At 35.1% G+C, this 11,949-nt stretch overlaps 1 protein-coding gene across 1 annotated transcript in view; it reads right to left on the bottom strand.

Moving 5' to 3' along the window:
* The window catches only part of AGTPBP1 (ATP/GTP binding protein 1), a 57,415-nt gene that overhangs the window by 32,120 nt on the left and 13,346 nt on the right, over positions 1-11,949 (bottom strand). Inside the window, exons 9-16 of the mRNA XM_009885844.1 lie at positions 11,109-11,317; positions 10,493-10,670; positions 8,094-8,191; positions 6,989-7,105; positions 5,633-6,342; positions 1,885-1,968; positions 1,519-1,605; positions 1,280-1,428 (exon numbers count right to left, since the gene is read on the bottom strand). Coding sequence (XP_009884146.1) covers positions 1,280-1,428; positions 1,519-1,605; positions 1,885-1,968; positions 5,633-6,342; positions 6,989-7,105; positions 8,094-8,191; positions 10,493-10,670; positions 11,109-11,317 — 1,632 coding nt within the window. The remainder of the gene's footprint in view (positions 1-1,279; positions 1,429-1,518; positions 1,606-1,884; positions 1,969-5,632; positions 6,343-6,988; positions 7,106-8,093; positions 8,192-10,492; positions 10,671-11,108; positions 11,318-11,949) is intronic.

The raw sequence follows: 11,949 nt of genomic DNA, 5'->3' as shown, positions 1-11,949 counted from the left end.
TTCAACCAGGTGATATAAGATTTTTTCCCCTCATCATGTCCCAATTTTCAGAAAATAACAAATTAAAGAAAAAAAAAAAGAATCAGACCTACGGAAGATCAAAATGAAATGTTTAAATGAAAGCTGTGGTTAGCGTGAATGACAATGTACAAGAGGTCTTGGGTCCCACTCCATCCAACTCACCATTACAAAAAGGCTTCAAAGAGAATACAAAAAATTGATACTATCATCAATTAACCTGGATAGCTGGAAAATAACTGACATTTCAGGACAATTTTATTTTTTTAAAAAACAGTAACTCTTTAAAGTTTGTATTTTTTGGAGAGTATACTTAAGCTGAATATTTAATATTAAGTTAGAGTAGAAAATAATACATTATACCTTATTTACTAGTTAGATAATTAGCCAAATACATTGAATGACTCAGTCAAAACAAAAGTAACTATCAGGTAAGCATATACAACATATGAATGAAGATCTAAGGTAACTGATGAAGATTAATAAATATTAAAAGCATCTTATTACTGGTCAAGCTACCTGGTATTCTTGGATTTTAATTAAGAGAGAGCAGCTTCTCCTCTTTCTTCTTAAACAAGAAATTTGAGCAGGAAATCCAGCAGGAAAAAGAAACCCTCACAAACAAATGGGTTTAAGTTGAATGACACACATAGCACACTTCCTGCCCCTGACAAGTGAAAGAAAGGCGCATTCAGTAAGCCAGTACTTTGGGATGAGGTACAAGCAGCAAACACGACCCACTGGAGACTGCAAGGGTCACCTATGAAGTCCAGCATTTCAAAGGAGACTTACTTTTCCTTCTCAAGTAATACGCCTCTCTTCCCATCAACAAGAAAAAACTGTTTGAGAATGTCTCTGCTTACTTTCACATCTGAAAATAAACCTCTATTCAGAAAGGGATTAATAATAACAGCTGTCATCCTTCTTGCACCTATGTGAACCAGCAACCTTTGGTATTGTGTCCCCCCAGTGGGTTCAGGACAAATTTTAGCTGCAGCCACCAGCAAATTTATTCTGCTTTGGCCTCAGTTAAAACAAAACTTTGTTTTAAAAACTGACAGCCAGTGTTTTAAGATACTTTTTTTTTTTTCTTTTTAACTGAAATTTGTCAAAACATTTTCTAGTAATGCTATTAAAAAAGAATCTGATCTGACAACACGTATATACTACTGGTCCTGGGGCGGAGGGAAGGAAACAGCTGAGCTGTCTAGCAGATATGTTTCTATAAATTTCTTCTCAAAGTATGTGAAATGTATCTTACCGTAGTTAAACTGACTGTTTGACTTTTCACAGTTGATGATGTTAAACCGGTAACCAATGCCAGTTTTCATTCCACTCACTTCAAAGTAAAACCATTGATGATAATGATTGCTATTTATATCCGAGTTCAGTATTAGATCATACTCATTTCTAAAGGTCAACAAAAACAAATATTTTTTTTTTTTTAAGAAGCAGAAATCAGAGGCCTTAAGTGTGAAAAGAAGAGGTGAATTCTCTTACTTTCTGATCTGAATAACTTTGCGCAGGTTTCCAGATTCAAATTTGGAATTAAACTTCAAAACATCTGCTTCCTCTGGTACTGAACAACTATGAGTAGAAAAAGAAAAGAGACCAAAATGAATAAACCAAACTTAACTAAAACAAACTCATTAAGTTTATTTTAGCCTGCTCTTGGTAATTCAAAAATTATTTTCAACCTTTGTATAAATACAAGCCTGGATAGCAGAAACTCTGTTACATCAGATAAAACTATCACTGAAGTCTGCATAATAGTACTGATTTAGGTACTACAAATCATATCACAGAGAAAGTAGAACAGGCTTTGAGTATACGTGAAATATTGTTTTCAGAAGGGTAAGAACTTACCTCAAATTATCAAGGTCATACACAACTCTGTCTATAATGTCATTTTGATGAATCAGTCTTTCAATATCTTGAGAGATTTTTGTCCTAAAACAAAATTCAGCATTCTCATTAAATTGTTGCATACTGTTTCCAATTGCAAAACAGGAATTACCTCATACAGCAACAAAAACTAACAAGGCTGACATGAAGACAGTGGGACAGATTTTCAGAGAGACCTCAGCCTCACCCCCATTTATGTGCACAAACTGTAAGTGTACTTAAGTTTAAACACCTGCATTCACAGCTGACTGAGTCCAATACTTGTATGTGAGGGAACTGAATTTTCATGCACACAACTCACTGGGTTTTATCTTATGGAAAAAAAAGATGCGCCATTTCATACTTTAAAGTAGAAGCAGGAATTACTCAAACATTACTTATGTTAATGCTTTAATCCAGGACAGCACTTGATAACATTAGTAACTTACATGAGTCCTACCATAACTAAAATTAAAGAGTTTTAGACAGTAGGTCGTGCAGTGAGTGTGTTAGTGCACTAGCTTTTCACCTCTGGAGACTTAGGTTCATATATCGACTAGGTAACAAATAAGAATGAATTTGGTGATGTCAGCCAAATGTCAGGTGTATGTTTATCCAGATCATAAAACCATTGTACAACTGGCAGTATCTAGGTCCTGGTTTGGAAAAGTAAGAATGTGTTGCAGATCAAGAATGAAATATAGTGGCAGAGCTGTGTGGAAAAGCTTGCACAGCACCTGCAATAAGAAGAAAAGGAGGCAGATTAACAATGAATAATACAGGAACAGAGCGGTAAAGTACGTTCAGGCTGGAAATTAGCCATTTAATTAGAATAAATACTGTTAACAAATGAGAAAAAGGAGGTAAGTGCACAACTCTAGGGCCTTTTATTAAATTAAAACTAACCAGAAAAGAGAACAAGTCACAAGACCAATGTACTGACAAAATTGTAAAAAGGCTGACTCACCATAATCTATCTGATCAGGTTCAGCTCAGGGCAGAGCTACAGATTTGTGATCTTGCACAACTCCTTTGATCTCAGTATGACCTCAGCTCTAAAGGGTCATAATACTTCCTACCATCGCAGGACTTTTGTCTCCATCGATGGAGACAAAATCCATTAATGAATATCAGGCATTCAAGTACCACAGCAATAACCAATGTAGACAAAAGGAAAGAAGAAACGGTATTCAAGATGCACACAAAAAGGAAAAGTAATAGCGGACATTTGCAGTTTCCGAAAAATTAAGAGAAAAGAGAAGCTATTTTAAGATAATCAACGGAAAAAATATTAAAACAACACTGCTGATGAGGAGATTTGTGTTTATAGATTAGTCCTTTGTGGATCTTGATTTATCTGATGATCATTTCTAAGTGTCCGATGATCAGAAAATACTAAAATGACTAAAAATTATTAAAATGTACAGCAAAAAACAACCTAAAGATTTAAGGAATGGAAAACCTATGAATTTAAACTCAAACTCACAGGGTATTGAATTATGTAATAATTTTGCTCCCTGAGAGAAAGAATAATATAAAACACTTTAGTTATTCTCAAAGACATTTTTCCAAACAATAATAACTTGGTGAAACATTTGGTGAAAATTACATGTTACTAAATGTAAATGAAAAAGCAAAAGCACTCCAAAGCACAAGTTCAAAACCACTGCATTTCCTAGTATATTGCAAGATCTAAAAAAACCCCAAAACTTAAGACTCCACACCACATTTATCTAATAAAAGTAAAAAGAAAACCCACTAACTCCCACCTCAGCCCCTATAATGTTTTCATAGATTACAAGGATGGATTAAGGAAACCATTTGTTTTCTGAAGAAAGTTACTGCTTACCAGCTAAGTTAACTGCTTACATTAAAGAGAACATAAATCCCACTGAATGCCAAAGGATTTTGGACACAGCTTTGTAAAAGACTTAAAAGCTTCTCCATGTCCCCTACCAAACTCATTTTCACCACCTTCCTATAAACTATAAATTCCTAAAAAGGTTAAGCCCTTTGTGAACAGGTTCATTTCTGAGAAGTTTGTTAAATTGCAGTAACAAGACTGAGTCGTTTGAGACAACTGAATTCTTAGAACAGCGTAACTAAAAAGGTGATACAGGATTTTTAATTCAGGTTTAGCAGTATTACCTGATATTTCATTCTTATTTCACACAAGACCTAAACACGTTACTTTCAACATAGAAAACGCAACAAAAATAAAAAATTTTAAAGTTTCAATAAAGTATACTCTGGAATTACCTTCACGGTTTAGAAATCAGCTTTATCTATAACCACGCAAGTAGGTTTGTTGGTTAAAAGTCAGAGTTAACACAGTGCTTTATATCTAAGAACAACAAGCACTGGAATGACAGATTTTATCTGACTTCACTCAGTTTTACTCAGGAAATTTCAGAATTATTAAGTACTACAAAAACATATATGAAGATTTGCAAGATTTTCTTAAAATGCAGTTCTTGGGTGACTTATGACTCAAGACTATCTCCCTTCTAAATCAGCTGAATCTATCTAAAAATAGCTTATGGGGAAAATTCTTGTCCTTCAGCACTGAAGAGTGCCTCCTATTAATGGTATATTCATTATGTCATTAGTGTTTCAACACTTGGTCATTTCACGTGTGAAACAGCTAAAGATTTTAATTATGCAACCTAAAGACACTTAATCTCTTAACCATTTTAATAACTAAATGTAAATATGAGGAATCTCATGAAAGAGGTTAAAATTATAAGTATAAAGCTGAAAACATTCAATCCAATAATTAAGCAAGTGGCAAGGTCTCATACCTACTCTTACATGTTTTGCTAACATACTCATTTGTCTTTATAGTAACTTACTATGTGTATGACCCAGCTCTTCATACCACCTCTACAAATTATTCTTTAGTGTCACATCACCCTTCATGATCTCCTAATATCTCTCAGTGGAGAAATAAACAGGGGTGTTGATGTATTGGGTTTTGTTTGTTTTATTTTTCATTCTGTGTTTATGGTGTGTCATTCTGCAGGACCTAACACAAACTGCATCCTCAGCATTTGTTACATCTAAATTCTCTCATACTGCAAACACTAAAACCAAACACTTAAGTGTATTATTATTTTTTTAGTTTTCCCCCTACATTTTCCTGGAAGATAGCTTTGTTAGCACAGCAAAGAAGAGACAAAGTATCTTTAAACTATTAACTGTCCTATTTTTGCTAAGATCTAAAGGGAGCATTCAGGTGGGTTTTGTTTGTTGGGTCTTTTTGTGGGTTGGGTTTGGGTTTTGGTTGGGTTTTTTTTGTTTTTTGTTTTGCTTTGTGAGTTTTTGTTTGTTTGGGGTGGGGCTTTTTGTTTGTTTTTTTTGGGGGGGTTTTTTGGGTTTTTTTTGGGGGGGGTGTTTGTTGTTTTTTGGGGTTTTTTTGTTTTGGTTTTTTTTTTTTTTTTTTTTTTTTACCACAAACTACAAAGTTTAGATGGGCAATAGTGGGAAGGCAGACATTATATTAAACTTAGTACTTAGAAACTGAATTACAGAATTCGCAACTGCAGAATCACATTGTGCTCTTGTTTATGGCTCTGCATTGATCAATACCAACTTGCCTACCCCCAAACTGCTTTTCACTGAAAATAGTTTTAGATGCCAAAGTAAACATTGCATATGTTCCTGTTAATCTCATCCTAAAAAACGGTTCTCAAGGAAACACAAACAACAAAACCAAAGTATGGTAACTCACCTCTGCACCCCATATGGCCTTTCCAGAATAGGCTCCTTAAATGGGGGTGGAATATGGCCAAAGTAATCTGGATAGGCCACTTCTGAATATTCAGGAATAGACTTTGTGTTTTTTACCATTTCAATATAAAGATCACAGTCATGAACTGGTGACACATCAGAAACCTCAAGCATGACTTGTTCCCCTGATGAACTAGATCTGGAATCCTCCTCCTCTGAATCCACTCTAGTGCAGCAGAGTTTTCCCAGCTGGACAGATGATCCTTCAAAGACGCTACTTCCACAGGGTGAAACATGTTCACAAGGTTTACTACAAGCGAGTGTGGTAAGGCTAGTTTTGCTTTCCTTCTTTATCACACAACCGGTACCATAATACTGATCATTTTTTGCACTGTTCTGCAGACTCATTCTATCCAAGCCTTTCACAATTTCTTGGCTTAGACACTGGCATGATGGAAGCTGGTTTCTTTGATCATTTTGCTGATGTAAACTACTGTCTTTGATACTATCTTTCTTTGGTAGTTCCAGAAAGGCTGGCCTTCTATTGTATTCCTCTGTCAATAAAGGATTGCTCTCCTTCAAAGCAACTCCTTTTGTTGACTGGTTTGTTTCAGCAGAGTGCTCCTCTCCTGCTGTAGGAACAACAATAGGTCCACTCAGATTTGCATCAGGTACAAAAGGCTTTGGTTCCTTGGAAACTAAGTCACATTCCTTAAAAAACAGAAGAAAAAAAATAGTAAAAAGATTTATTAAAAACAAAAACAAAACAACACAAACAAGAAACCCCCCCCAAAACATAATCAGTCCCTAAAGTTTCATTTATAATAGAAACCTGTCTCTTTCATTGTTCCCGAGGTTATGTTTTGCAATAATCCAAAATAAGTGTAATTAAAAGATGACAGTTACTACATTTTAAACTTATATAAAAATAGCTATGAAGTTTCAGCTTTTACAAGAAGATACTGTCAATAACAAATTATCAAGTCAATGTGATTCCCCAGACACTTTAACCATCTACTCTTAAGAGGTGCATAGCATTTAAGGAAATACCTAATACAACGAATCTTTGTCAGAAATCTTGTGTCCTTTCTTACTATTTTACTTTCTGCTGTGTGCAATAATCAAATCTCAGAAAAAAGTTTTCCTTTCTATCTGCCCACCATCCCTTTCTCAGTCAGATTAAAGTAACCCATAACATTTAACTAAATAACTCACTATATAGTACTCTCATATGTAGCTCTAGAACTGCAGACTCATTTTTTGGCTACAGGAACTATCCATCCCAAAAAGAATGTCGAAGTGTATTCCAGAGTTAACCTGTCATGATGAGGAACACCCTGGGAATCATATACTTTACCTGAAAGTTTTCTGAAAGTTCTGGGAAAAATTGCTCATACATTTTCAGTTCTTCTATGGGTCTTCCCAGTTCCTGTCTAGGCCTCAGCTTATTAATATCAGTCTCAATATCATCATTCTGAAAGAGCACCAGAACAAATTAATCTTGCATCCAGAATTAGTGAACTTCTAAAATAATGACATTCACCTTTTACTTCTGACATGGCCATGCTTTAAAAGCTGAGTATCGCTACTCTAAAATTAGCTGAACTGCACCTTTCGCCATGAAGAGTTAAGCAGCTCAGTTTTATTATTATGCCAAAGCCTGCATTTCAACAAAAATATTACAAACATCTCAGTTTTCTTACTTTCATCCAAATGTAGTCTGATGTCTATGCCTAATACATTTTACATGAGATCCGCGCATAATCAACTATTGCAACCCAGAATGCGGAGGATTCATCTAACTGCAGCGGCAAACAAAAAACTGCTTCTATGGAAGACGCTCCCTTCATCACGGCTCATGACAGCCTTTAATAAAATTTGTCATTCCAGTCCATGGACAATCCAATTAACTCCTGAACATACGTAACATAGAATAAGGCAGTTCTGACACAAGTGTCCTTTCATGTCCTGACTGGCAGCTGGAGAGCAGAACAAGATCTTCCTAAAATGACACAACAGGGAGAGGTCTGACCTCTACCTCTACAGCTGGCTGAACTTCAAAGTTACCTTGCTGAAACACTGATCTAGTCTATTTCAGTCCAGACTCCCAGCTCCTACACACTGAGCAGCTTAGGTGGAAAGAGCAGGCTGACAGAAATACAAGTTGGGAACAGAACACTGCTAAAAGAGACTGCAGTTCTGTTCCACTGTACTCCAGACACAAGTGTGAAGTAAATAGGTTTTGGCAACAATCTTGAAGCAATCTGAAGAACAAAGGTTGATATCTTCAAGTAGCACCCATTCTCCTTAAGTTTCAGGAGCTTTGATTTTAGAAATTGCCCTGAAAACTTCCTCAAAGTCCTTTTAACATTTAAAACATATGGCTGTATACATGATCCAAGCAACTTTAAAAAAAACTTGTAACGCCTGACTTTCGTGTGTTGATTTTGTCACATACTAACCTTAAAATGTTGGTCCTTGTCATCATCATTTTCAGTTTCAATTTCTGATTCTGTTTCAGCGTCATCATTGTCATCACTTTCATCTACTACATCATCCACTATGAGACAAAAAAGTTTTGTAAGGCAGTTTAAATATTTAATCCAATACATATGTGCCAAAAAAAAAAAATATCTATGTTCTGAGTTTATTTTCTTTTCTGCTTACCACTTGAAAAAAAATTGTGGAAAAAAAAAATCAACTAGTAAACATTAACTACTATTAACAGATTTACAAAACAAAACGTTTGTTTGACAATACTGCAGACTCAACTTTTCCATCTCAACATTTCCACCCAGTTTAATGTCAAAACAAAGATCTTTGGTTTAAACAATGCAACACAAAACCAAAAAAAAAGCCACCAGCAAGACAGAAGATGGCCATTAGAAATACTTTACAATGTGGATGGGCCAAAAGCATCTCAGCAGGGTTTGAGGTCAGAACAAAATGAGATGGCTCTGACACCTTTTCCCAAAGCAAGTAATAATGACCACATCTAAAAAAAAAAAGTGAGGTCTCAGCAGCTTTCAGTCATGTCAGCTAGTATTGACCCAGTATCAGAGAACAGTGGGACAAAGCATCCTCTTTACCGTTTTTGTCTTGCTTAAACGGTGCCTAACAGTTTAAAAAAAAAAAAAGTCAGAAACATATCACTGGCGATTCAACTAGTAAGGAAAATACTCAGGCAGGCACTGCAACTGCTTAGCATGGACAAGTTGGGAACTAAATTCTACCCCCACAACATACAGCAAGGTGTTAATTTTTTAGACATGTGGAACTATTTCGACACTAATGACTAATTTCTACTTGCGTTAGAGACTTAGTACACTGAAGGATCTACAACCTTCTTTTTTAACAAAGGAAAACAAGGGGAAGCAAACTAATTGTTTACACATGACTAACAAGAACTGGGCTAACTCCCTAATATGTGGAAGGGGGCATTAACTGGTTATTCTGGCAGATGTTCTGCTTACTAGTGGCAAATTTCATCTTTTTCTAGAAATCTCATGCAGTTTTGAGTGCTGGGTTGGTTTTTTTTGTTATGCTTTCTGAAAGACTGTTTTCCATGCAGGAAATTTGCTGATTGTCAGCAGAGCTCACTCAGAGGTTTACAAATTATACTGATTTTCTAGTGTGTTTAGAATGATTACGTGTATTGCATTTACAATGCAGACTATACAAGATTATACTTTTAATAAACTCAGATGTACCCACCCCAACTTACTATGTGTCTTTTTAATACATAAGTTTTTCTTAAAAAGAAAATCCTACACATCACATTTCCTTAGGTTTTTCACTTCTTTTTTTAATAGATAACAAACCTATTAAAAAAAAAAAAAAAAAAAAAACAAAACAAAACCTATCAGTAGTGTACTTCAACAGAAGAGAAAGTTTATAAATAGGCATTATGGAGTACCAAAAATACTGTATTAAGCAGAAGCTTACTTTCTGTGGATTTTGGAATATGCTTCTAAATCTATTTTCTACTTAGAAGACAAAACGTAAACAGACTCTAAACTCCTGCAGTTTGAGTCTGACCCATACAAACCCCAATCGGATAGCTTACGATCACATTTTGTCTCAGGAAATATTATGGATAAGAAGATATTAAAAGATCTGATTTTGCCTCTTCATTTTAGAGTAACTTTCTGACAGCAACCTCATCAGTTGCTTACCCAGGTACCAAGCTGTTTCATCGTATCTGAAAATGCATTAAACATTAATTATCCAAACATAATGAAAGGTGTTCACAATGGAGTGAATCTATTTCCTGCAAAGAACCACAAATGCTTTGCAAACAAGTGTTACCTGAGACTGCAACAGTCCAAGAAAGCAGCTCTATTTTGCTCATCATTCAAATGAAGGAATAACTACAATAATCTTAAAAGTAATGCTTCAAATGGCACATGTTAATCTAAATTCACTACATGCAGTTTATCAGAGTAACAGAAAGAAATCAAGGAATATGCACTGCTGTAAAACAGGATGCACACTACATTACATTTCACATAGCAGAATGTACATAAGTGGGTTAAAAAGAGAGCCCATTTATGGTTGTAGGCTAATATGTACAACCTATGCTTTAGACTTCAGAGTTGGATGAACAACACATTTTAGTTCCCGTTTAATTTTTTATTTTATATCTCAGAAACATAACCACACGTGTAGACATATTTTCATCAGTTAAAACTTAACAGTAGAAATTGGTGCTCCACACTAACAGTCACAAGATCCTTTGCTAGCTAAGAAGAATGTCAGAGTTCAGGTTTTAGTGGAGAACACAAATAACTGCAACTGATTCCACCTTAAATAAAGCAATGTTAGACATACTCAAAGACAAAATATTACGAATTTACCATACCATCAGGAGGCAAATTGTACAGCTGAGCCACAGGACCACTGGCAGGAATAACTGGGAGTTGGAAATGGAAAGCACTTTTAATAGTTGGTAAAGGAAGACGATTTTTAGGAAAACATTTTCTCATTATTAGGCTGGATGTGTTGACAAGAGGATCAAGAGTTCTTACTGCAAGGCACTCCTATTAACAGGAAAATAACGAAGACAAGAGGAAAGTATCTCTCAAACTAATAGTCAAACTAAATTTGTTTTACAGATTTCTAGAATTGACTAATAGTAAACCATTTTGTTTACAATAAATTTTGCTAATGTCTCTTTTGAAGGCCAGAAGAACTTCTACCAACTCAAATTCACCCTTTTTAAAAAACTTCAAAATTAAAAGACTTGCCCCCCTTTTTAAAACTGAGTTCAACACCCCCTCACAGAGATAGTCACAGCCAAGTAATAACAAATATGAATTTAATTCTCCACTTTAGTCAAGTACAGAAAATAATCCTCACCCCCATAATCAGGAATGACCATAAACATCATAGAACTATGATAAATTTAAGGTCAGGATGTGTTTTTAAAGCTGAAGAGGCAAAAACAACAACAACAAATCCAACTGAGATAAACTTACTTGTGAAGTGTTGTAAAGAATTTTCATCCCATTGGCATCAATGAATGCCTTTCTTCCCAACTTGATGTTTGTGACACTTTTAATGCACTGTAAAACTCCTTTCCGTATCAGCATGTATCTGTGTCGACTATCATGACGGTGCCAATCAACATAAATCGTTAAAAGCACCTGCACATATCCTCTGTCTACTGCTCTCCTGGCATTTGTTTCTTTTTAAAAAAAGTTAGGAAAGAAAATTAAAAATTGCCCAATGACTTCAATATTATTCTCCAATCAGTGTTAAAATTATTCTTTTTACCCAAGTAACCGAATTGTTTCATTTAAAGTAGTATTGTAGCCATGCTTGGAGTTTTACATCAATCTAAAGAGAAATGACTGAATAACTGAGACCAGCAGTCTACACTTCATTCTTCAGAGTAACATTGCATGTCATTTTCATGGTTGACCAGAAAAACAGTGTGCATTACACTTAAAGGTAATTGTAAGATACTGTCAGTCAGCAAATTAAAAAAAGTGTTTATATAAAGCATATCTATCTCTATCCACACACACTGTGTAGCTATGAGATTTGAATCAAACTTCTTACTGTTTGTAATCCACGCAGTTTTACAGCAGCTATTGATGAAATTTGATACACTCAAAATATCTCTACCCCAAATACTGGATAATCAGTACAACAACTGGATTCTACACATCACAGATTAGTGGTTTTACGGAAAGATTTACTTATATAAAAGTGTAGGCATTTACAGTGTCAAAATCCCTCAGGACTGAATAACACATCAAAATAAATGTACAAGACCTCCCGTTTTAAAGACACACCTTTTCAACATTTAATTTC

This window comes from Charadrius vociferus, unplaced genomic scaffold (assembly GCF_000708025.1).
Source record: "Charadrius vociferus isolate BGI_N301 unplaced genomic scaffold, ASM70802v2 scaffold235, whole genome shotgun sequence".
NCBI classification, from domain to species: Eukaryota; Metazoa; Chordata; class Aves; order Charadriiformes; family Charadriidae; genus Charadrius; species Charadrius vociferus.
The sequence above is the reverse complement of the archived record's forward strand: the minus strand, read 5'-3'. Positions and strand labels throughout refer to the sequence as shown.